This window comes from Oncorhynchus keta, chromosome 27 (genome assembly GCF_023373465.1).
Source record: "Oncorhynchus keta strain PuntledgeMale-10-30-2019 chromosome 27, Oket_V2, whole genome shotgun sequence".
Lineage (NCBI taxonomy): Eukaryota > Metazoa > Chordata > Actinopteri > Salmoniformes > Salmonidae > Oncorhynchus > Oncorhynchus keta.
Window position 1 is genome coordinate 49,308,301 of NC_068447.1, and position 27,383 is coordinate 49,335,683.

The window sequence follows — 27,383 nt, forward strand, 5'->3', positions numbered from 1 at the left end:
GATAAAGATGAAGGTTATGATAAGAAGTAGTGGCTCCAGAACCATGGATGTCTCAATATTTCCATCCACTCGACCGTCAGTTTATTTCATATGTCACTGATCAATAAACGTGACTTCATGACAAATGCCCCCATGAATGCAGGCCTAGGAAGACTACGTTCTGTGTGGTGCATGCGTCTAACTCTATTTGTAGACTGCTTGACAAATGGTAGCAGGTGAATGTTGAACTTTTGTTGCACACCAATTCAGATGATGCTGAATACCCCAGATGATACTGCGTACCATTTTGCGCAGTGACGCTGTAGGTGTGTACGCAACAAAAGTTCAACATTCACCTTCTGCTTCCATTTCTGTCAAGCCGTCGACGCATACAGCTAGACGCATACTTTCGACAAGTCCAACAAATGCCCCACACCGAACGCACTGCAACAGCCTCTGCAACAAAACGTTACAAGGCAAACGCAGCGTTTCATTGGAAATGAATGTCATACTTCACCATTTGGCAGTCCTGACAGATGAATCTGGGTTTGGTGGTTGCCAGGAGAACGCTACCTGCCCCAATGCTTAGTGCCAACTGTAAAGTTTGATGGAGGAATAATGGTCTGGGGCTGTTTTTCATGGTTTTAGGCCCCTTAGTTCCAGTGAAGGAAAATCGTAACACTACAGCATACAATGACACTAAACGATTTGGTGTGGCCAACTTTGTGGCAACAGTTTGGGAAGGCCCTTTCATGTTTCAGCATGACAATGCCCCCATGCACAAAACGAGGTCCATACAGAAATGGTTTGTAAAGATCGGTGTGGAAGAACTTGACTGGCCTGCACAGAGCCCTGACCTCAACCCCATCAAACACCTTTGGGATGAATTGAAACGCCGACAGGCCTAATCGCCCAACATCAGCAATGCTCTTGTGGCTGAATGGAAGCAAGTCCCTGCAGCAATGTGCCAACATCTAGTGGACAGCCTTCCCAGAAGAGTGGAGGCTGTTATAGCAGGAAAGGAAGGGACCATCTCCATGTTAATGCCCATTATTTTGGAATGAGATGTTCGACGGCAGGTGTCCACATACCTTTGGTCATGTAGTGTATGTAGCCTTTGTGTATATGCCAATATATAGGCCTAGATAGAATAGGTCATAGATAAATAACAAGTGTACAAGATAATGCAAGCTTGAAAGCACTGTTTGACATTTAATTTTAAATCAATCAATTCGATGATTGATGTTAGCTGCTCTGCATAGCCATGGGCATTTCTTTTGTTGATGATAGATTAGCATATTGGATTTACGACCTGTAGACTAAAAAATAAATAAATAAGGTATTTTGCTGCTGCAGCCCGGATTGCAGCTGCACATCTCTCTTCTGGGGTCTGGTCCTGCCACTGTGCCTACGGTGTTAAAACTGCAGGGATGTGTGAAGAAAATACCAAAAAAATGCGGGGTTACACAGCCATCACGTAGAGCTCGTAAAAGGCAGACGTTTAAATGACGCAGAAAATATATTCCACAATGAACGGGTGCCGAAGAGCAACACTCTTTTTTTACAAGGATAGTCGCAGTTAATTGCTCTTAAAAAGGCTTTGCACCCACCATATGAAGTAATTTGTCCCGCGCAATGTGAGAGAGACATTTGGCGCACGTTGAAATTGTTCTGGAGTGCTGGTGTAAACATTTTGGAGAATAAAAAGTTCGACAAAACTGCTGATGAATGTCCCTTTTTATTTTGACTTCACTTAAACAGGAAATGCTATCGATGCAATCAATCGATTGAGACAATACTATTGATATTCCCAGTCGTCAGTCTATTACTATTTTAGACACCCAGGAGTAGGCTAAACAAAATAGCACTGATACATGAAATGAATACTAACCTGTCGATTGTTGGCTCAATGTCACTCGGTTACAGTGCGACTTGTTGTAACATCTGCGCAATAACTCTCTGTTTGGCAACATAAGATTCCACAAACAATATTTTCTCATTGTTAGATCAATAGTTGAAATTACTACATTTGTCACAATTGCTATTTTAGAGGAAATGTGGACGCCTTGTCAACCACATGACATGTTGAATGCATGGTCGACTTGTACTGCTTAAAATGAAACGGTCAATTATGGTTGGTGATGTCGATGTAGATTGTAGTCCGGTGCTGATTTTTTTTCTCCATACGTTTCTAAATATAGTATCATGCATTGGATGTAATATGCAATGCAATATTTGGTGAATATTCAAGTCCCCATGTTACTTCGGCCTATTCAATCTTATTCTACCATAATAGCCCGATAATAAAAACAATTAGGGTCTATTAATAATAATAATAACAAGTCATGAATGAATACCTAAAATTATTATTATTATCGTGTATTATTTAATGAGTATTTATAATAATTTCGTATTGGTGTTCAATCAATTCTTTGATCCCACCCGTTGTTTGGTTAACGGTCCTAATTGGTCTACATCTTCTGTAGAGGTACCCTTTTCCCGTTTACAAATCACAACATTTAATTCGCTCCGAGAACTCCTGGTCATGCAAGTAATCATGGACCTCGTTTCTTTTCTAGGACTATGTTTTCAAATAGTATGCAATACATCCAATTTTACGTAGTTGAAAAAAAATTGAACATAGCCTTCCTGATTTGGTTTTACATGTAGGCATTTGAATTAAAATCTATCTACATGTTGCGTCGAAGTAGTTGCAAATAATAATAATAATAGCATTAATCCTTACAATATAATAATCATAATTATTATAATAACAATGATACAGCAATGTGGTTTGTAATAATTGTCAATTAACTGCATGCAATAGGACCAATAATGAAATTAAGTTCAAATGCGAATAATTAATTATGCCCAATAACCATGCTTTTCATTGTCAGATAGGCCGATACTTTCCTGATATTAGCTTGACTAGATAGGTTGTTTTCTTCACTGCTTCAACTGAACAGTAATCATACCTAGCCTACATGTGGATTAGTACAGGACTGTAGGAATATTCGCCTTTCTTTCGTTCAACATCCATATAGTTCACTGTAAATATTGTATTAATTCATACATACGGTAGCCTACAGACGTACATATTTCAATTGCTTAGCTGCGTTATGGGCTACAGAATAGGCTGTAGCGCATATAACCAAACCTCCAACTGAAATCGACCACACACCTAACACTGCCTGTTAATATGCATGCAACGAGCAACAGACGCCTGCTGTCATACACACGGCATGTCGGAATGCCATTACATGCAACGTAAAATAAGTGGAAGGCAAAATCATACAAACAGTTGAAACTCCTCGCTGGGTTTACCTGGAGTCCTTGTGACACAATAGCGCAACATGTTTTCATTCATTACTTTTTAATGTAGCTAAGTATGACATCTGCTCCATAGTGCACGGAGAGGATCGGTGAACAGAAATGAATTAAATTAAAAATACATTGACTTAATATGTTTCCTTTAGAAATACAATTCATTTGAAACCAGCCCGCTAAAGTCTCGTCTATTGAAATTCGGCGGCTGCATGCATCAACAGCTGCCGTTTCGTGTGGTTTGCTCCGGAGCAAAGCATGCAACATTTTCATTACGGAGAGCTATATCATAAATTCACTGCTAATCTACACCTGTTGTTTACGATGCATGGACTCCAAACGTATGCATTTAATTTAGTGGCGTCAAAAATAACCCCTTGCAGAACGGGACATGTGGGTAGCCTACGTTGAACACAATGACAGATGACACGTCAATGGCGTTATTTGTAAATATAGTCTAAACATATTTTGAGATAGGCTATCTGTAATAGAATATAGCCTATCTGTAATAGAATAGAGCCTATCTGTAATAGAATAGTGCCTATCTGTAATAGAATAGTGCCTATCTGTAATAGAATAGTGCCTATCTGTAATAGAATAGTGCCTATCTGTAATAGAATAGGGCCTATCTGTAATAGAATAGGGCCTATCTGTAATAGAATAGGGCCTATCTGTAATAGAATAGGGCCTATCTGTAATAGAATAGGGCCTATCTGTAATAGAATAGGGCCTATCTGTAATAGAATAGGGCCTATCTGTAATAGAATAGGGCCTATCTGTAATAGAATAGGGCCTATCTGTAATAGAATAGGGCCTATCTGTAATAGAATAGGGCCTATCTGTAATAGAATAGGGCCTATCTGTAATAGAATAGGGCCTATCTGTAATAGAATAGGGCCTATCTGTAATAGAATAGGGCCTATCTGTAATAGAATAGGGCCTATCTGTAATAGAATAGGGCCTATCTGTAATAGAATAGGGCCTATCTGTAATAGAATATGAGAGAGGAGAGTATAGGACAAAAAAAGTGATATTGATGAATACATGCTATTATATTATTATTACATTGCAAAGTTTCTTGTCACTGACGAGTGTCAGATTGAATGGCCTGTGCGCATGTGCGAAGGTGTCCAAACTGACAATGCATGTGAGATGAAGATAGTGTTGTTGCTGCTTCTGGGCTCACGGAGGACGAGAGGAATCTACAAGCCGACAAGATGCGATCCAAGGCTAGGGCAAGAAAACTGTCCAAAAGTAGGTATTTTTCACTTCTTACGCTTTCGGTCGGCGGCTCGAACTCTCGTCACCAATGTGTCATTGTCATTTACCAGTCCCTTTGGAGACGGGTCTTTGTCCTCCTAGATATAATGTCGTTCTCTGTGTGAATAGTAACCTTAAAACATCATACTTCGTGTCTCCAGCCTGTTCGCTGTTGCAGCCTCGGGTTCGCTTGTTCCCAACTTCAGAACTTTCATTTATGCTGAGAAACACTGCTGGTGGTTTGTATTAAATGTATGAGAGAGAAAAACAAGTCCATACAAACTGCGCTGTGGAGTGGTTTTGATTTATTTTATCGGAGGTTAGAAACGGCGCAGAATCGATACCCGAAAGTTAGCTAAAAGTTTTCGAATGGGATAGTAACTTTTTTATTGAGTTTTTCCAAGTCTTGTGAAATAATATTCCTGTCTTTTGAAATAGTGGGCGCTCTAGCACTGGTCATGGCGCTAGAAGGAGCACAGAATAGAGACCGAGTTCTGCGCACATTCCGCACAACCTTGGGAGACGTTCAAATGTGAACTTGGAAAGAAATTGCTATTTTCATGAAGCATTTTATCCGTCCGTTTTACCTTAGAACAAAATGCATTCACGAAGTTGTTTTTTCCCCTCTGGCCGCTTAACTACCTACTACGGTGTTTTGTTCCTCTTTCGGGGAATGGCAATCAATAATGCTTCTTGTGCAAGAAGGTACTTTATGGACTGTTGCTGTTCTCATATACGGAAAAAAGTAATTACAATTTTTTGTTAACATCGTGTAGATGTTTGTGTATGAAGAAGGATGTTTCTCAGCTTGGATTCGGATATCTTTCCGATTGATTTGCTTAATGCGCCTCCATGAATACCGTTGGCTTTTTCTGTAAATGTATATAATAAATGTAGGTGTTATTTGTTTTCTGAATAAAAGGTAAAGCAATAATGTGTGTTACACATATTTTCAGACTCGAACGAGGATTCATTTTTTGATATGGGTGTTATCAATTATTTCAAGTTGAGTTTCGATTATGGACATGTAGCGAGCGGTTGGTCATTGCAAATGCAGAACTTCGAGCAGATGAATGCTTAAACCAGTTTAATCCATCAGCAGCCTTTTAACGAATCTGAACGCATAAGATATTTACAATTATTTAAGAAGTCGTTTATTTTCCTTTCAGCATAAGCCCCCGAAACACATTTGATATGGTCTTTGTTAATCCCAAATCAACATTTTCAGATGTAAGGCATGTTACATTTCTAATGAAGGCATATTGATTGTTTCTATCTCACGGCTATGTTAACAAGCATGGTGAAATGACCGTGCTGTAAACGAGTAGCCTAGTACGTTGGTTGTATACCTCCTCCGTTTTCTACGCATTATGATCAATCATTTGTGTCAATGAGGAGAAGACAAGTAAACATTTCAACAGTTACATATTGTGTTTGGAACCAGAAATAAACTATTACATTGTAAGCAGCGTTTCTTGTAATTGTGCTTGTGTATGTTTGGTTCAAGTTTTTTAATTGTCGGTGTCACGCGCGGACATTTGTCAAGTCTTTGCAAAGGGAAAACAGGCCCAGCTCTCAGGGAGAATCGTTATCAATTCAGGAAGGTATTTTTCATTTACAATATAAATAAAATAGACCTTGATCTCATTGCCTTTTGATCCGAGTGCTATTTAAAATAAATGCCTGCATGAATTTGAGGAGAACTCTCACTCGGCGAGAATTATTCACTTCTTGCTAAACTTCCAGACCTTAGCGACGCCAATTTGTCTCGCCTTGTGTTTTAGTAAGAAGTTGGAACTAAGAAGTTATAAACAAACAGAAGATCATATGAATATGGCCTTGTGATATTTAATAAAGCTGGGCCCGAGTTGTTGACAACATTTAGGCAAAACGCCTACAGGATACTTGTGCAGTTACAGAGGCTATACACACCGTGGGATACTTGTCATACTCTCTACCTGTAGAAAAGTCTTACAGCAGGCTGCAATTATTACATTTCCCCCAAAACTGGAATCATTTAAGAGGCGGTGGAACCTTTTTCGATTTCGACAGAGTTGTCATAGTCCTGATTAAATCGAAAGGGGCCTGATTTAAGGAGATTTATACAGACTTCCCCGGTCCAGAATTCTCAAATCCACAGGGATTCGGCTCTCAGAATCGCCTCCCTGAGCGGTGTCGAACTGGGTAAAGTCGCATTGATCAATAAATGCTGTGACGGCCGGTATTTCCCCACATGTACAGCTTAGGCCTTTTGGATATGAAGTGATATTTGAAAACACTTTTACACGTTTACATGGATATGTTACATGGTATCATAGCCTGGTGGCCTGTAATTTAGATCATTGTTTTTAGGTTTGTTTATCTTATTTTACCTAAAAAGGTAGGTCTAATATCTCTTTCGAAATTTCACAATTTATTATTGTTAGGCCTGTTGTTTATAATACAAATTATTATTGTTATTATTAATATGATTGTTATTATTATTATTACTACCCTTGTATATACTCATTTGAGTCATACGCTATAGCCTACAGTATTACAATACAATCTAGGTCATATTTTGGTGACGATTTTTAAATTGTCTTTTGTTCGCTCTTGTCATTTGAGGCAGGCTAAAGGGTTGGTTAGATGTTTCTCGCTACAGTTAATTCAATTTTATGTAGAATGGCACAGGCATCTCCTCTGTTGACCTCCCCTCCCCTAAGTTGCTTGTGCACACCCCTCCCTTATTAGACGATACTTATTTTATTTTTTTGTCTTTATAGGCCTATCCTATGGTTCAAATGTTTGCAATTCGGTCTGAAACAACAGATGTGTGCTGACAACATGCCATTAAGGCTTAAGGCAGGATTCAATTGTTGAACATTACAGGTGACTTTTCCAGTAGGCTCCTACAGCAGGCCTACCTCGTGTCTAAAACCGAGCAAACATCGTAGATGATACAAATGAAAATGGAGTATCGGTGTGTCTGCAATCTGGCCAGTAGATTGGCTACTTATGTCGACGCCTCACAATTGGATCTTGATTGATTTATATAAGAGTCATATTGTAAAATCATATAATGGTTTGACACGGCTATATGTTCTGCGTATATACCGTCTGCGTGTGTGTTGTGTTAATTGGGCCGCAAATGTGAAACGTCTGGGGGGGACGGAGGAGAGGGTTGGGAAACACTGCCATAGGGGAACCATTTTAAGGTCTCTGAAGAACCATAAACGGGACGGTCCTTTCAAGAACCATACAAAAACCCCAAACCAGAAATGTTCCCAGGACCGGAATTTAATAGCCCTGCTGTAGGATTTTTAAGGGATAATTTAATATTGGCGATGAGGCCCGGTGTCTCTTTCCCAAGAGTCAGATGAACTCCTGGATACCATTTGTATTTCTCTGTGTCCAGTAGCAAACTTGCGACATTATCAACTCGGCCCTCACAGTTTCCTGCACGGATAAGCTTGGGTAACCGGACAGACAGTTGTATTTCCGTCCCGTAATTTAGCCACTTTTCTTGTGTCCCAACTTTTCTTTATATTAAACGAGGTACATTTGTCAGCAAGACGCATCAAGAGGAATGTTTTGTATCTAATGTCTCCTGTTTGGAGTGGGTGAACGTGCGCAGGTAGCCTAATTTTGAAGTGATTTGTTTGACATTCAGAAGAAAACATTAAAAGTTAATACGTGCTTCCGTTAAAATACATGTCTTTACTATTAAGCCCATAAAGAACACTGCAAGTAAAACTCTTAGGCCTCAAGACCCCTGGGCTTACAATTCTAAAAATGCTGACATAAGATTTAGCCCAGGTAGTCTGCAAGAAAGATTAGGTGCTAACACAAAATAATTCCAAGGTTTTTTAATGGACAGAGGAAGTAGTAGTTATAGTAGTAGTAGAAGTATTGGACTAAACAGACACGGCTGCAGTATGATAAGATAGTAGTGGTAGTAGTAGTAGAAGTATTGTATTAAAAAGACACGGCTGCAGTATGATAGGATAGTAGTAGTGGTAGTAGTAGTAGTAGAAGTATTGGACTAAACAGACACGGCTGCAGTATGATAAGATAGTAGTAGTAGTAGTAGTAGTAGTTGTAGTAGTAATAGTAGTAGTATTGGACTAAACAGACACGGCTGCAGTATGATAAGGTAGTAGTAGTAGTAGTAGTAGTAGTATTGGACTAAACAGACACGACTGCAGTATGATAAGAGAGTAGTAGTAGTAGTAGTAGTAGTAGTAGTATTGGACTAAACAGACACGGCTGCAGTATGATAAGGTAGTAGTAGTAGTAGTAGTATTGGACTAAACAGACACGGCTGCAGTATGATAAGAGAGTAGTAGTAGTAGTAGTATTGGACTAAAAAGACACGGCTGCAGTATGATAAGATGGTAGTAGTAGTAGTAATAGTAGTAGTAGTACTAGTAGTAGTAGTAGTAGTAGTAGTAGTAGTAGTAGTAGTATTGGACTAAACAGTCACGACTGCAGTATGATAAGATCGTAGTAGTAGTAGTAGTAGTAGTAGTAGTAGTAGTGATAGTATTGTACTAAAAAGACACGGCTGCAGTATGATAAGATAGTAGTGGCAATCACATAACATCAGAAACCAAACATCATTGACAAAAAACTTGAATTGTTGCGTCTCGTTGTGTCGTTGTCCTCAGGTGGCTATTAAGCTAGCTAAAATTATCCCATTCCTAAATTAGCCATGGATGGAGATAGGGATTTGGACTTGTGGTTTTACTGATTTCTCTGTGCTGGTAAATGTTTAGAACTGCGATTTTGACCCAATCATATATTCATACTTTGTGCCCCTGGACTGGAAGTTCAAGATGTAGCTAGATGTCGTAGGCCAATGTTAACTAGTTGGCCTGGTGCATCGTTGTCCATGAAAGGAAGTTAGGCTAGCGAGCATTTTAGCCAGCAACATCATTTTGAGCTTACATTGATTGCACTAAATAGTTTTTGGTACATTTTAGCTGTGACTGTATTAGATTAAGCAGAGATGATTTGATGATGTTGAAATGGTCCTGGAATAGTGGAGGCAGCTCCTTCCTGTTTTCTTTGCCAATTGAGGTAACTCCATGGTTCTAAATCAATAGTTGTTCAGTCGTCCGAAATGTCAGAAACATGAACTTGCTTGACCGTGTTGTAGGTCTTGTATGTTTGGTGGACTTCAACAGACAGATGTTGCTTTATGTTTTTTTTGATGAAAGAAGGTGCGTTTCATTGTGTTCTGCCAATGTGTATTGTTATTGTCTCGGCCTTAGGCCGATACTGTATATCAGGGTGTGAAGGCATACGAACTAGCAGGTTGTAGAGCAAACAACCCAATTAGCACAAGACATACTGTAGGTTGTAATATGGCTTTTCCCCCTGGCTTTCCAGTGGTTTTATCATGGGGCCTCTCCTATGCTGCTGCTGCTGCACCTTAGTCTCTGTAAACTCAAGAGACCATAGTGCTCGGCACTCACTCATTAACTGTAGGGAAGCCATTCACTCACTCACCCACTCACTCACTCGTTCTTGCACACACTCTCTCACACACATTTTCCCAGGATAAATGATTTTGGCAAGCATGCCATGTTAGCCCCAATATTTATCGGAGGTGTGTGTATGTGTGTGTACGTGTGTGTGTGAGGCCCACCCGAACCCCATGCAGCCTGATGCCTGTGAAGCCGGCTCTTCTTTTTGAGCAGTGCAGTTCAGTCACTACTCAAATCCCTAATTTCGCCTTCAGGTCTGCCTCATAATGGCACAAAGAATGTCACAACCCAACATGGACTAGCCCCATATAATGGAATGTTTCTTATTGGACAAGTCCAGGTAGTCCCTCCTTGTTTCATCCCATTTGGGCATAATGAACTCGACCCTGCATATCACCACAGTGTGACAGAGATCTCAGTCAGAGTCCGCCGTCCACACTAGGCCCCAGCAGATCCACATGGAAAATACCTCACCGCTGCCCACCACCCCTCACACCTACAGTGCCTTGCAAAAGTATTCACCCCCCTTGGCGTTTTTCCTATTTTGTTGTATTACAATCTGTAATTTAAATGGATTTTTACTTGGATTTCTTGTAATGGACATACAAAAAAAAGTTTTCAAAATAGGAGAAGTGAACATTTAAAAAATTACTTGTTTCAAAACATTATAAAAAAATTTAAAAAACGAAAAAGTGTTGCGTGCATATGTATTCATCCCCTTTAAATGAATCCCCAAAACAAGATCTGGTGCAACCAATTACCTTCAGCAATCTAAGTGTGACATGCTCTGTCACATGTTCTCAGTATAAATACACCTGTCCTGAAAGGCCCCAGAGTCTGCAACACCACAAAGCAAGGGGCACCACCAAGCAAGTGGCACCATGAAGACCAAGGAGCTATTCAATCAGGTCAGGAACAAAGTTGTGGAGAAGTACAGATCAGGATTGGGTTATAAAATAAATATCAGAAACTTTGAATATACCACGGAGCACCATTAAAACCATTATCAAAAAATGGAAAGAATATGGCACCACAACAAACCTGCCAAGAGAGGGCCGCCCACCAAAACACAGGGACCAAGCAAGGAGGGCATTAATCAGAGAGGCAACAAAGAGACCAAAGATATAAAGGGGAAGGAGCAAAGCTCCACAGTGGAGATTGGAGTATCTGTCCATAGGACCACTTTAAACCGTACACTCCACCTATATTGGGCTTTACGAAAGAGTGGCCGGAAAACAAGCCTTTGCTCAAAGAAAAAAATAAGCAAACACATTTGATGTTCGCCAAAAGGCATGTGGGAGAGATGAGACTAAAATTAAGCTTTTTGACCCTCAAGGAAAACGCTATGTCTGGCTCAAAACCATAGGCAGGGACTGGGAAACTGGTAAGAATTGAAGGAATGATGGATGGCGCTAAATACAAGGATATTCTTGAGGGAAACCTGTTTCAGTCTTCCAGAGATTTGAGACTGGGATGGAGGTTCACCTTCCAGCAGGACAATGACCCTAAGCATAGTGCTAAAACCACTCTTGAGTGGTTTAAGGGGAAACATTTAAATGTTAATGTTAATTAAATGTCTTGGAATAGCCTAGTCAAAGCCCAGAACTCAATCTAATTGGGAATCTGTGGTATGACTTAAAGATTGCTTTACCCCCAGCGGAACCCATCCAACTTGAAGGAACTGGAGCAGTTTTGCCTTGAAGAACGGGCAAAGATCCCAGTGGCTAGATGTGCCAAGCTTATAGATACATACCCCAAGAGACTTGCAGCTGTAATTGCTGCAAAAGGTGGCTCTACAAAGTATTGACTTTGGGGGGGTGAATAGTTATGCACACTCAAGTTTTCAGTTTTTTTGTCTTATTTCTTGTTTGTTTCACCCCCCAAAATATTTTGTATCTTCAAAGTGGTAGGCATGTTGTGCAAATCAAATGACACAACCTCACCAACAATCTATTTTAATTCCAGGTTGTAAGGCAACAAAGTAGGAAAAATGCCCAAGGGGGTGAATACTTTCGCAAGCCACTTTATGTGACTTAATTCGCTATGTTTGGGCTGCAATCTCCCAATGTTTTGGCAGTTTGTCCTGCGTGCCGAAGATGAGATGTGATATAAATAGGCAGGAGGCATACTGCGGAGTGGTATGCATTTGCCAGGGGGAAAAAGAAAAGTCTTTCCACTTCAGTTAAAGGCATTTCTGTGTATCGTATTCCAGACGATGCTGTGCAGAGAGTCAGTCAAAGTTATCACCCAGACAACCGAAAAGACTAAGAGAGGGCCTGGGTCTTGTTCATTACGACACACAACTGAAATAGGTTATAAAGCATTTTGGAACAAAATATTCGATTTTCTTATTGGATGAATCTAGGCAGACCCTTGCAGTATTTTTCTGTTTTCTTCCATTTGGTGAGTAATGAACATGACCCTGTCTGTAAAAAAAACATGCTTCCTTCTCGTTTCTTTAGTGGAATGCAAACACAATCGTTTTCTCTCCGACCTCGGTGTGATTACATCCCTGCTGTTTGACTTTTTCAAATATTTTTTTGAAACATATGGGATGTTGACTGGGAAATGTGCATGTTTAAGCTGCACTCATGATTCAGAGAAATGTAATATCTCTGCATTGTGACTAGTCAGTGGTAAATGGCACATTACTTTTCTTTTTAAAGTTAATTGTGTTCTATGGTCCTGATAACTTAATTCAAATTCCACAGGCATTTGCTTGCTTAGTTAAATGCCCACATACAGTAAATACTCACTTGATTTACATCGTACTCACTCACTCCCTATTGGCTTGCTGCTGTACTGTGCTTCACCTATCAGAATGGTATGTTGCCCCAGACCCTTATATTCCCTTCATCCTGTAGAGACAAAGCTAAGGAGACAAAACTCTCCTCCCCAGAGAGTTCCTCTTTTTTTGTCTTGGAGATGTGATTTTAATTTAACCTTTATTTTACTAGGCAAGTCAGTTAAGAACAAATTCTTAATTTACAATGACAGCCTAGGAACAGTGGGTTAGCTGCCTTGTTCAGGGGCAGATCAACAGATTTTTACCTTGTCAGCTCAGGGACTCAATCTAGCAACCATTCAGTTACTGGCCCAGCGTTCTAACCACTAGGCTACCTGCAGCCGTTTAACGTGGTGCTACTTTAAAGTGTCCCCTCTCATTGGACTGTGCTTTTAAAGCATTGGCTCCCTCTCTGGTTTCCCCGTAAGTTTATATCTCCACCAACCCCCTCTCTGTCCCTACCAGTCTCAAAGTTCCTTGTCGCCTCCCTCCCTCTCTCTCTGTATTGTCATAATCACAAAGATGGGCATGTAGTGTCTCATTAGGAGTGGATTCAAACAGGACCTCTCAGAGGCTCGGACAAAACCATGCCAAGACTATTTTTTTTTCTCCTCTTTTCCCTTCTTCTCTAAAATCAGGTCATTTAATTTGCCACAATAATTTACATTTAACATTACATTTAAGTCATTTAGCAGACGCTCTTATCCAGAGCGACTAACAAATTGGTGCATTAACCTTATGACATCCAGTGGAACAGCCACTTTACAATAGTGCATCTAAATCTTTTAAGGGGGGTGAGAAGGATTACTTTATCCTATCCTAGGTATTCCTTAAAGAGGTGGGGTTTCAGGTGTCTCCGGAAGGTGGTGATTGACTCCGCTGTCCTGGCGTCGTGAGGGAGTTTGTTCCACCATTGGGGAGCCAGAGCAGCGAACAGTTTTGACTGGGCTGAGCGGGAACTGTACTTCCTCAGTGGTAGGGAGGCGAGCAGGCCAGAGGTGGATGAACGCAGTGCCCTTGTTTGGGTGTAGGGCCTGATCAGAGCCTGGAGGTACTGAGGTGCCGTTCCCCTCACAGCTCCGTAGGCAAGCACCATGGTCTTGTAGCGGATGCGAGCTTCAACTGGAAGCCAGTGGAGAGAGCGGAGGAGCGGGTTGACGTGAGAGAACTTGGGAAGGTTGAACACCAGACAGGCTGCGGCGTTCTGGATGAGTTGTAGGGGTTTAATGGCACAGGCAGGGAGCCCAGCCAACAGCGAGTTGCAGTAATCCAGACGGGAGATGACAAGTGCCTGGATTAGGACCTGCGCCGCTTCCTGTGTGAGGCAGGGTCGTACTCTACGGATGTTGTAGAGCATGAACCTACAGGAACGGGCCACCGCCTTGATGTTAGTTGAGAAGGACAGGGTGTTGTCCAGGATCACGCCAAGGTTCTTAGCGCTCTGGGAGGAGGACACAATGGAGTTGTCAACCGTGATGGCGAGATCATGGAACAGGCAGTCCTTCCCGGGAGGAAGAGCAGCTCCGTCTTGCCGAGGTTCAGCTTGAGGTGGTGATCCGTCATCCACACTGATATGTCTGCCAGACATGCAGAGATGCGATTCGCCACCTGGTCATCAGAAGGGGGAAAGGAGAAGATTAATTGTGTGTCATCTGCATAGCAATGATAGGAGAGACCATGTGAGGTTATGACAGAGCCAAGTGACTTGGTGTATAGCGAGAATAGGAGAGGGCCTAGAACAGAGCCCTGGGGGACACCAGTGGTGAGAGCGCGTGGTGAGGAGACAGATTCTCGCCACGCCACCTGGTAGGAGCGACCTGTCAGGTAGGACGCAATCCAAGCGTGGGCCGCGCCGGAGATGCCCAACTCGGAGAGGGTGGAGAGGAGGATCTGATGGTTCACAGTATCGAAGGCAGCCGATAGGTCTAGAAGGATGAGAGCAGAGGAGAGAGAGTTAGCTTTAGCAGTGCGGAGCGCCTCCGTGATACAGAGAAGAGCAGTCTCAGTTGAATGACTAGTCTTGAAACCTGACTGATTTGGATCAAGAAGGTCATTCTGAGAGAGATAGCGGGAGAGCTGGCCAAGGACGGCACGTTCAAGAGTTTTGGAGAGAAAAGAAAGAAGAGATACTGGTCTGTAGTTGTTGACATCGGAGGGATCGAGTGTAGGTTTTTTCAGAAGGGGTGCAACTCTCGCTCTCTTGAAGACGGAAGGGACGTAGCCAGCGGTCAGGGATGAGTTGATGAGCGAGGTGAGGTAAGGGAGAAGGTCTCCGGAAATGGTCTGGAGAAGAGAGGAGGGGATAGGGTCGAGCGGGCAGGTTGTTGGGCGGCCGGCCGTCACAAGACGCAAGATTTCATCTGGAGAGAGAGGGGAGAAAGAGGTCAGAGCACAGGGTAGGGCAGTGTGAGCAGAACCAGCGGTGTCGTTTGACTTAGCAAACGAGGATCGGATGTCGTCGACCTTCTTTTCAAAATGGTTGACGAAGTCATCTGCAGAGAGGGAGGGGGGAGGGGAGGAGGATTCAGGAGGGAGGAGAAGGTGGCAAAGAGCTTCCTAGGGTTAGAGGCAGATGCTTGGAATTTAGAGTGGTAGAAAGTGGCTTTAGCAGCAGAGACAGAGGAGGAAAATGTAGAGAGGAGGGAGTGAAAGGATGCCAGGTCCGCAGGGAGGCGAGTTTTCCTCCATTTCCGCTCGGCTGCCTGGAGCCCTGTTCTGTGAGCTCGCAATGAGTCGTCGAGCCACGGAGCGGGAGGGGAGGACCGAGCCACGGAGCGGGAGGGGAGGACCAAGCCGGCCTGGAAGATAGGGGACATAGAGAGTCAAAGGATGCAGAAAGGGAGGAGAGGAGGGTTGAGGAGGCAGAATCAGGAGATAGGTTGGAGAAGGTTTGAGCAGAGGGAAGAGATGATAGGATGGAAGAGGAGAGAGTAGCGGGGGAGAGAGAGCGAAGGTTGGGACGGCGCGATACCATCCGAGTAGGGGCAGTGTGGTAAGTGTTGGATGAGAGCGAGAGGGAAAAGGATACAAGGTAGTGGTCGGAGACTTGGAGGGGAGTTGCAATGAGGTTAGTTGAAGAACAGCACCTAGTAAAGATGAGGTCGAGCATATTGCCTGCCTTGTGAGTAGGCGGGGAAGGTGAGAGGGTGAGGTCAAAAGAGGAGAGGAGTGGAAAGAAGGAGGCAGAGAGGAATGAGTCAAAGGTAGACGTGGGGAGGTTAAAGTCGCCCAGAACTGTGAGAGGTGAGCCGTTCTCAGGAAAGGAGCTTATCAAGGCATCAAGCTCATTGATGAACTCTCCGAGGGGACCTGGAGGGCGATAAATGATAAGGATGTTAAGCTTGAAAGGGCTGGTAACTGTGACAGCATGAAATTCAAAGGAGGCGATAGACAGATGGGTAAGGGGAGAAAGAGAGAATGACCACTTGGGAGAGATGAGGATCCCGGTGCCACCACCCCGCTGACCAGAAGCTCTCGGGTGTGCGAGAACACGTGGGCGGACGAAGAGAGAGCAGTAGGAGTAGCAGTGTTATCTGTGGTGATCCATGTTTCCGTCAGTGCCAAGAAGTCGAGGGACTGGAGGGAGGCATAGGCTGAGATGAACTCTGCCTTGTTGGCCGCAGATCGGCAGTTCCAGAGGCTACCGGAGACCTGGAACTCCACGTGGGTCGTGCGCGCTGGGACCACCAGATTAGGTGGCCGCGGCCACGCGGTGTGGAGCGTTTTGTATGGTCTGTGCAGAGAGGAGAGAACAGGGATAGACAGACACATAGTTGACAGGCTACAGAAGAGGCTACGCTAATGCAAGGAGATTGGAATGACAAGTGGACTACACGTCTTGAATGTTCAGAAAGTTAAGCTTACGTAGCAAGAATCTTATTGACTAAAATGATTAAAATGATAGCCTACTTCAGCAGTACTGTATCTGGCAGTGGCTGCGTTGTTGACTTTGTAGGCTAGCTGGCAGTGGCTGCGTTGTTGACACTACACTAATCAAGTCGTTCCGTTGAGTGTAATAGTTTCTACAGTGCTGCTATTCGGGGGCTAGCTGGCTAATAATGCCCCCTGGTCTGGACAATTACTTTGGACGATCATTGGGCTTTTGACAAATTTGCTCTGATGGGAGGGGGGATGTGGAGATTCTCAGAAGTAATTGAGGCATCATTATCATTATCCACTGGCATTTGGTAGCCATGCAGACCGCACCAGGCCAGCAGTAGGCAGCACCTCTATTTGTTTATCACTTCACTTTCTTGTGGAAGAATGGTGAGCTGGGTTAGAGAGGCATCAGTGCTCTTTCAGAAGATATAGCCACTTCTATCATGTTTCACGAGAAGACCCAGATGCTGACAGAGTCGAAGTAACACAAGTGTATTACTAGATCAGGGGGCAGGCAAAACTACAGGTCAAGGGCAGGCAGAGGTCAGTAATCCAGATCAGAGTCCATTAGGTACAGAACGGCAGGCAGTCTCGGGTCAGGGCAGGCAGAGGTCAATAATCCAGGGTGGTGTGACAAGGTACAGAATGGCAGGCAGGATCAGGGCAGGCAGGATCAGGGCAGGCAGGATCAGGGCAGGCAGAAATGGTCAAAACTGGGAAAACTAGAAAGTACGAACACGGACAAGAGGGAAAATGCTGGTAGACTTGACGAACAAAATGGACTTGCAACAGACAAACAGAGAACACAGGTATAAATACACTGGGGATAATGGTAAAGATGGGCGACACCTAGAGGGGGTTGGAGACAAGCACAAAGACATGTGAAACAGATCAGGGTGTGACAGTGTCCCCCCCTCTAGGGGCGTCACCTGGCGTCCTACCTGGGCGCATACCTGGTTAACTGGGGTGCTGGTGGTGGACGTCGGCGATGAGGGCAGGGTCCAGGATGTCCCTAGCGGGGACCCAGCACCTCTCCTCCAGGCCACAACCCTCCCAGTCAACCAGGTACTGGAATCCCCTGCCCCGAGGTCGAACCTTCAGGAGATGGGAGACTTTTTTTGACCACCTCTTCAACCACTCTGTCTCTGAAAATTGCCTTCATTATATCAATGGCATACTCCCCCATTTGCAACACAATTAGTCCATCTCTCTGGCTCGCCATTTATTTTCATTAAAAAAGGTTCAACGAGTGGTGGCATGCTGATTAAAGAAACTCCCGAGGGAGACGCTAATATTGGTGTGTTAGACAGCCAGTGTTAAACAGCCAGTGTAAGACAGCCAGCGTTAGACAGCCAGCATTAACAGCCAGTGTTAGACAGCCAGTGTTAGACAGCCAGTGTTAGACAGTCAGCGTTAGACAGTCAGCGTTAGACAGCCAGCGTTAACAGCCAGCGTTAGACAGCCAGCGTTAGACAGCCAGCGTTAGACAGTCAGCGTTAGACAGTCAGCGTTAGACAGTCAGCGTTAGACAGTCAGCGTTAGACAGCCAGCGTTAGACAGTCAGCGTTAGACAGTCAGCGTTAGACAGCCAGCGTTAACAGCCAGCGTTAACAGCCAGTGTTAGACAGCCAGCGTTAGACAGCCAGCGTTAGACAGCCAGCGTTAGACAGCCAGCGTTAGACAGCCAGCGTTAGACAGCCAGTGTTAACAGCCAGTGTTAGACAGCCAGCGTTAGACAGCCAGCGTTAGACAGTCAGCGTTAGACAGCCAGCGTTAGACAGCCAGCGTTAGACAGCCAGCGTTAGACAGCCAGCGTTAGACAGCCAGTGTTAGACAGCCAGCGTTAAACAGCCAGCGTTAGACAGCCAGTGTTAACAGCCAGTGTTAGACAGCCAGCCTTAACAGCCAGCGTTTTTCAGTCGGCGTTAGACAGCCAGCGTTAAACAGTCATCCTTAGACAGCCAGCCTTAACAGCCAGCCTTAACAGACAGCCTTAACAGCCAGCGTTAACAGCCAGCGTTAACAGCCAGCGTTAGACAGCCAGCGTTAGACAGCCAGCGTTAGACAGCCAGCGTTAGACAGCCAGCGTTAGACAGTCAGCGTTAGACAGTCAGCGTTAACAGCCAGCGTTAGACAGTCAGCGTTAGACAGTCAGCATTAGACAGTCAGCGTTAGACAGCCAGCATTAACAGCCAGTGTTAGACAGCCAGTGTTAGACAGCCAGCGTTAACAGCCAGTGTTAGACAGCCAGCGTTAACAGCCAGTGTTAGACAGCCAGTGTTAACAGCCAGTGTTAACAGCCAGTGTTAACAGCCAGTGTTAACAGCCAGCGTTAGACAGCCAGCGTTAGACAGCCAGCGTTAGACAGCCAGCGTTAGACAGCCAGCGTTAGACAGCCAGCGTTAGACAGCCAGCGTTAGACAGCCAGCGTTAGACAGCCAGTGTTAGACAGCCAGCGTTAGACAGCCAGCGTTAGACAGTCAGCGTTAGACAGCCAGCGTTAGACAGCCAGCGTTAGACAGCCAGCGTTAGACAGCCAGCCTTAACAGCCAGCGTTAGACAGCCAGCGTTAACAGCCAGCGTTAACAGCCAGCGTTAACAGCCAGCGTTAGACAGCCAGCGTTAGACAGCCAGCGTTAGACAGCCAGCGTTAGACAGTCAGCGTTAGACAGTCAGCGTTAGACAGTCAGCGTTAGACAGCCAGCGTTAACAGCCAGTGTTAGACAGCCAGCGTTAGACAGCCAGCGTTAACAGCCAGCATTAACAGTCAGCGTTAGACAGCCAGCATTAGACAGTCAGCGTTAGACAGTCAGCGTTAGACAGTCAGCGTTAAACAGCCAGCCTTAACAGCCAGCGTTAGACAGCCAGCGTTAAACAGCCAGCTTTAACAGCCAGCGTTAGACAGCCAGCGTTAGACAGTCAGCCTTAACAGTCAGCGTTAGACAGTCAGCGTTAAACAGCCAGCCTTAACAGCCAGCGTTAGACAGCCAGCGTTAGACAGCCAGCGTTAGACAGCCAGCGTTAGACAGTCAGCGTTAGACAGTCAGCGTTAGACAGTCAGCGTTAAACAGCCAGCGTTAACAGCCAGCGTTAGACAGCCAGCGTTAGACAGCCAGCGTTAGACAGTCAGCGTTAGACAGTCAGCGTTAGACAGTCAGCGTTAGACAGTCAGCGTTAGACAGTCAGCGTTAGACAGCCAGCATTAACAGCCAGCGTTAGACAGCCAGCGTTAGACAGCCAGCGTTAGACAGTCAGCGTTAGACAGTCAGCGTTAGACAGCCAGCGTTAGACAGCCAGCGTTAAACAGCCAGCCTTAGACAGCCAGCCTTAACAGCCAGCCTTAACAGCCAGCGTTAGACAGCCAGCGTTAGACAGCCAGCCTTAACAGCCAGCGTTAGACAGCCAGCGTTAGCAGCCAGCCTTAACAGCCAGCCTTAGACAGTCAGCGTTTGACAGCCAGCGTTAAACAGCCAGCCTTAGACAGCCAGCCTTAGACAGCCAGCCTTAACAGCCAGCGTTAGATAGCCAGCGTTAGACAGTCAGCGTTAGACAGTCAGCGTTAGACAGTCAGCGTTAGACAGCCAGCGTTAGACAGCCAGCGTTAAACAGCCAGCCTTAGACAGCCAGCCTTAACAGCCAGCCTTAACAGCCAGCGTTAGACAGCCAGCGTTAGACAGCCAGCCTTAACAGCCAGCGTTAGACAGCCAGCGTTAGACAGCCAGCCTTAACAGCCAGCGTTAGACAGCCAGCGTTAGACAGCCAGCGTTAGACAGTCAGCGTTTGACAGCCAGCCTTAGACAGCCAGCCTTAGACAGCCAGCGTTAACAGCCAGCCTTAACAGCCAGCGTTAGACAGCCAGTGTTAGATAGTCTTCCAAAAAGACCTGCATAGAAACTTCATATGTCATGGGATGAGAATATTCAGTATATTCTCTCACTAAAGATATTCTTACGTTGTCATATTCTACAAGTAATTGATATGATCTTTATTACTGTCATAGACTAGGGCTTTTTATTCCTGTCATTAGACCAACCCCTCATCTTTTACCCCACCTTCATCATTTACCTGGTGTCAGATTGTTCGTGAAACAATGAGTGGAGTGGTATGTGTGCGCACGTCTGTGTCCGAACACCCAAGGTGTTGAGTCTTCACTGAAACATTTCAAGATGGGTCATTAGCCCCTCATCTCCCCCGTACCCCCATCCTTCCCTTCCTGACACTGTGATTCCTCTGTGATTCCTGTGTGCTGCTCCCAACCTCATCCTGCCCAGTGTCCGGTTCCAAAGTAATGATGAGGCTGCTTGTGAAAATATTGAATTGCAAAAACATCCCTGGGTTAGAGGGTGTGTGAATGGAGCTTTCAGCTCTGGGCCGTGCGAAACCCGGGGGTACTGAGTGATAGAGAGAGAGAGAGAGCAAAGAGTAAAGAAGGAAAGACACTGGGTTAAAGGCCCTCATCTGGGCCCGTAGACCTGGAAAAAATGTATCACATGAACCATCTGACCTTTGACCCATCCACTACCATGGCTGCCTGGACACACTTCAACAGGGACGGGGTGGGGGGTCGGGGTAAACCCACTCAAAGCTAGTGCATTCACTTTCTTGAGTCAAGGGAGGTCAAACCTCTTTAGATTGGGTGATAATGTCAAAGGTAATAGGCGGCCATTTTGGTTCTCGACAGAGTTGAGAACAGGCTGGGAGAGGGAGGTCAAATGCACCATGAATACATTGCATTAGGCCAAATCATTTTAAAGGGTTGTAAACTTGTGAAATTTGTATTAACTCATTCTGTCTGCAAGGTGATGGAAGCCGTCAGAAGATGACATGCTCAAGGTGTTGTCGTTTTACAATTGAGAAATAGCCACCATGTTCTTTGTATCAACAGGAAGTAACACACTGTACACTCCATGCTGACTTTGACTCCTTAGAAACGTTTTGTCGCTTCGACTGGCACCTTATCAGACACCTTGAGCAGTTCATTCAAGAAGGTGTGTGTGTGTGTGGGAGGCGGGGTGAGTAGGTTCCTGGCGTCTCGGTGGACGACCTCCTCCTGCAGAACGCCACGGAGACTCTTGGGAGCTCTTTGAAAGGATGCAGTGTCTTTGTCCAGCCCGATAAAAGATGCCATAGTTTCCCTTTTCCTCTTCTTTGTGTCCTTGCTGGCATCTCCAGTAGAAGTGCAAATTGTCCTCTCTCCGAGGGGCTATCCTGATCCTCGGCCAGGCCCGCTGCTGCCTTCTAATTACCACACAGAACCCAGAGAGTTCTGGAGAGGAAAGGGGGCCGGATTCCCACAACCACCTGGCCTTCTCTTCTCCCCGGCTTTGATGGCTGACATCCCTGCTCTCCACCCCTCTTGTTTCTCTCTCTCTGTCCCTCCCTCCCACTTCCATACATTTCTCTCTCTCTCTATCTTCCCGTCTCTCTTTCTATTCTCCTCTCTCTCCCCCCCCTTCTCATTAATAGAGGTTTTGACTTGCTTTCTGACCCTGACAAACTGCTCTTGTTGAAAGAGAGATGAGGAGGGGGTCGGGGGTGCACGGGATAGAAGAGGTTGGAGGGGTGGGCGCTGGAGGCACAAGGGAGTGGGTTTGAGGGGTGGGAGGGAAGGAAGGGGTGGCCAAAGAGCGTTTGTAAAGTATGTTTCCGAAGTCCATTACCATTCGGCAGGATTCTGTAAAGTCTCCCGAGGACCCCCCCCCCCCACCTACCTTCCTCCCACTGCACCCGACAGACTTAGTGAGAAAATAATACACAGAGGAAGAGTGTTGACTACTCAACTTCTTCAGTCTGTCCATTCACCAGGGTCTCTAACCCCACTTATAGAGCTCCACACAGCCATCTGCTAGGCACTGCTATGCTAGGCTTTGTTAGGTTAGGTTTTGCTATGTTATGCTATGCTACGCTCTCCTCAGTTAGCATCTCATCGCTTAAACTGTTCAGTCTTGCTCACATCTGCACAATGGATGTTTTGACTCTAAAAAACAGATTAATTCTCAAGTTCATACAGCGAGTGTTTGTCCAATCTTTTTTGTACCAACAATAAGCAGTTGTGAATATTTATTGACGACTGTAAATTATACTGCGTTGCTAATTATGATATCAATTTTAAACTGTATTAAATGGCACGCTAATTATGCTAACAAGATTCTCATTTGGCTAAACCATGTATTCTCGTGAATTCACACAGACACACACACGCACGAACACAAACACCCACACATGCAAACCCTCTAATTCACTCTCTTATTCACATTTTCTTACAGCTCCATTAAAGGGCTGAATCAATAACATCCCTCAGCTAAATCATAGCTGTGCCGGCAGGAGAGGGGGAGATGGGCTGCGTTTTGACAGAAAACAAATTGCTCTATTAAAACCCTGTTCTGTGTGACGCCATCACCTGGGCAAAGCGCCAGCTAGCATGGCCACCATTTGTATTCTCTCAGTATACAAAAGGCAGGCAAGGGCAGGCAGATTGCAGCACAGCGCCCACCGCAGTAGCACACGTCTGACAGCAGAGCGGAGGCCCCCAGAGATGAACATGAACTCTCCTCCCAAATAAACAGACAGCTGTTCTCCCAAAACACACCGCTCCTTTTTCAACCCTTTTGTTATGGCAAGTCTAAATAAGTTCAGGAGTGTGCTTAACAAGTCACATAATAAGTTGCAACGACTCACTCTGTGTGCAATGATAATAGTGTTTAAAATGTGTTTTTAATGACTATCTCATCTCTGTACATTCTGTAAGGTCCCTCGGTCAAGCATTGCATTTCAAGCACATATTCAACCACAAATACCAATTTTCCAATGCCTTGCAAAGAAGGGCAGCAATTGGTAGATGGGTACAAAAAACTGCCATTGAATATCCCTTTGAGGTGTAGTTATTAATCACACTTTGGATGGTGTGACCATACGCCAGTTAGCTGCTGGAGAGGGAGGGAACTGCTCAGGGATTTCACCATGAGGCCAATGGGGATCTCTAAACAGTTACACTGTTTAATGGTGTGATAGGACATCACTGAGGATGGATCAACAACACTGTAGTTACTCCACAATACTAACCTAAATGACAGAGTGAAAAGGAGGAAGCCTGTACAGAATAAAAATATTCCAAAACATGCATCCTGTTTGCAATAAGGCACTGAAGTAAAACTGCAGTAAATGTGGCAAATAAATGAACTTGGTGTCCTGAATATAAAGCATTATGTTTTGGGCAAGTCCAACACAACACATCACTGAGTACCACTCTTCATATTTTCAAACAAGGTGGTGGCTGCATCATGTTATGGGTATGCTTTTTATCGGCAAGTACTAGGTCGTGTTTTGGGATAAAAATAGGCAAAGTCCTAGAGCAAAGCCTGGTTCAGTCTGCTTTCCAATAGACACAGGAAGACAAATTCAACTTTCAGCAGTACAATAACCTAAAACACAAGGCCAAATATACACTGGAGATTCTTACAAAGATGACATTGAATGTTAGTTCCTGAGTGGCCAAGCTACAGTTTTGAGTTAAATTAGCTTAAAAATCTATGGCAAAACTTGAAAATGGCTGTCTAGCAATGATGAACAACCAACTTCACAGAGCTCGAATACATTTTTTAAAGACTCATAGCTGTAATCACTGCCAACGGTGATTATAACATGTATTAACTCAGGGCGGTGAATATTTATCACTACATGACCAAAAGCACGTGGACACCGACTCGTAGAACATTTCATTCCAAAATCATGGGCATTAATATGGAGTCGGTCGCCATTTTTCTGCTGTAACAGCTTCACATCTTATGGGAAGGCTTTCTACTAGATGTTGGAACATCAATCTGTTGGAACAAAGTTGGAAGCACAGAATCGTCTAGAATGTAATTGTTTGCTGTAGCAGATTTCCCCTCACTGGAACTAAGGGGCCAAGCTTGATCCATGAAAAACAGCTCCAGACCATTATTCCTCCTCCACCAAACATTACAGTTGGCCATATGCATTCGGGGAGGTAGCGTTCTCCTGGCATCCGCCAAACCCACGTTTGTCCATCTGACTGCCAGATGGTGAAGCGGGATTCATCACTCCAGATAACGTGTTTCCACTGCTCCAGAGTCCAATGGTGGCTCAGTTTACACCACTCCAGCCGACGCTTGGCATTGTGAATGGTGATATTTGCCTTGTTTGCGGCATATGGGCCATGGAAACCCATTTCATGAAGCTCCCGATGAACAGTTCTTGTGCTGATATTCCTTTATGAGCCAGTTTGAAACTTGGAAGTGAGTATTGCAACAGACGGTTTTAACGCGCTACGCACTTCAGCACTCGGTGGTCCCATTCTGTGGTCCCATTCTGTGGTCCTATTCTGTGGTCCCATTCTGTGGTCCCATTCTGTGAGCTTATGTGTCCTACCACTTTGCATTGTTGAGCCGTTGTTGGTCCTAGACTTTCCACTTCACAATAACAGCACTTGCAGTTGACCGGGGCACCTCTAGCAGGGCAGACATTTGATTAACTGACTTGTTGGAAAGGTGGCATCCTATTATAGTGCCACATTGAAAGTCACCGAGCTCCGCAGTAAGGCCATTCTACTGGCACTGTTTGTCTACGGAGATTGCATGGCTGAAATAGCCAAAACCACACATTTGAAGAGGTGTCCACATACATTTGTAAAATCGTGGCCAAAAGTTTTGAGAATGACACAAATATTAATTTTCACAAAATCTGCTGCCTCAGTTTGTATGATGGCAATTTACGTAATACTCCAGAATGTTATGAAGAGTGATCAGATGAATTGCAATTAATTGCAAAGTCCCTCTCTGCCATGCAAATGAACTGAATCCCCCAAAAAACATTTCCACTGCATTTCAGCCCTGCCACAAAAGAACCAGCTGACATCATGTCAGTGATTCTCTCATTAACACAGGTGTGAGTGTTGATGAGGACAAGGCTGGAGATCACTCTGTCATAATGATTGAGTTCGAATAACAGAATGGAATCTTCAAAAGGAGGGTGGTGCTTGGAATCATTGTTCTTCCTCTGTCAGCCATGGTTACCTGCAAGGAAACACGTGCCGCCATCATTGCTTTGCACAAAAAGGGCTTCACAAGCAAGGATATTGCTGCCAGTAAGATTGCACCTAAATCAACCATTTATCGGATCATCAAGAACTTCAAGGAGAGCGGTTCAATTGTTGTGAAGAAAGCTTCAGGGCGCCGAAGAAAGTCCAGCAAGTGCCAGGACCATCTCATAAAGTTGATTCAGCTGCGGGGGCACCACCAGTATAGAGCTTGCTCAGGAATGGCAGCAGGCAGGGGAAGACTTTTGGAGGAAGGCCTGGTGTTAGAAGGGCAGCAAAGAAGCCACTTCTCTCCAGGAAAAACATCAAGGACAGACTGATATTCTGCAAAAAGTACAGGGATTGGACTGCTGAGGACTGGGGTCATTTTCTCTGATGAATTCCGTTTGGGGCATCCGGAAAAAAGCTTGTCCGGAGAAGACAAGGTGAGCGCTACCATCAGTCCTGTGTCATGCCAACAGTAAAGCATCCTGAGACAATTCATGTGTGGGGTTGCTTCTCAGGCAAGGGAGTGGGCTCACTCACAATTTTGCCTGAGATATCAGCCATGAATAAAGAATAGTACCAACACATCCTTCGAGAGCAACTTCTCCCAACCATCTAGGAAAAGTTTGGTTACGAACAATACCTGTTCCAACATGATTGAGCACCTTGCCATGAGGCAAAAGTGATATCTAATTGGCTCGGGGAACAAAACATCAATATTTTGGGTCCATGGCCAGGAAACTCCCGAGACCTTAAAAACCTCTCTGGGATATGTGGGACGGTAGCGTCCCACCCCGCCAACAACCAGTGAAAGTGCAAATTCAAAACAACAAAAATCTCATAATTAAAATTCCTCAAGCATACAAGTATTTTACAACATTTTAAATATAACATTGTCGTTAATCCAGCCACAGTGTCTGATTTCAAAAAGGCTTTACAGCAAAAGCACCACAAACGATTATGTTAGGTCACCACCAATTCTTAGAAAAACACAGCCATTTTTCCAGCCAAAAAGAGTCACAAAAAGCACAAATAGAGATAAAATAAATCACTAAACTTTTTTTAATTTTTTTTTTTAACTCTGTTTATTAAGTTTTACACACACACACATAGACAAGACAAAGCAATATAAATAATATACTCAACTAGAAAAAAAATACAAATAAAAATACAAATAAAAAAATAGCTTGAAAGATACCGTACTATAGACAAGTTAAACACACCAGGCAGAAAGCTACAGAGGTTAAAGGGCAATCTATAGTACAGGGACAGAGCAAACACCTCACCATTGTTCCTGTAAACAGTCAAGGGATAAGGGTGGAGAAATGCAACCATTCACAGAGAGTCATGGCCACAGACCGACCATCCACTGGACAGAAAAAAAGTTTACAATGCTTTAAAATAAAAAAATATAATTATTATTCATGTAGGCGTGAACAAAATGTAAAAATAACTGGGAAAAACAAGCTCACACTTCAGTCTCTGCCTGGGCAAGATGAACAAGGCATCTACGGATCACAATCAATAAGCACATGGACTTTAATGCCCCCCCAGCAAAAACACAGAGAGAAGCTCCTCCAACCCTTAAGTCACAGACTTATTTTAGTATTAATTGGAATGCCATCAGAGGATCACTAACCTTTGA

The 27,383-nt window shown here is 44.3% G+C and overlaps 1 protein-coding gene across 6 annotated transcripts in view; it reads left to right on the forward strand.

Moving 5' to 3' along the window:
- Nucleotides 1-4,459: 4,459 nt before the first annotated feature.
- LOC118377888 (histone-lysine N-methyltransferase PRDM16-like) overlaps nt 4,460-27,383 on the forward strand; it is a 405,134-nt gene continuing 382,210 nt past the window's right edge. For all 6 annotated transcript variants that reach the window (XM_052482565.1, XM_052482569.1, XM_052482568.1 and 3 more), the window contains exon 1: nt 4,460-4,557. In XM_052482565.1, the coding sequence (XP_052338525.1) occupies nt 4,521-4,557 (37 nt within the window). In that variant the 5' untranslated portion in view covers nt 4,460-4,520. The remainder of the gene's footprint in view (nt 4,558-27,383) is intronic.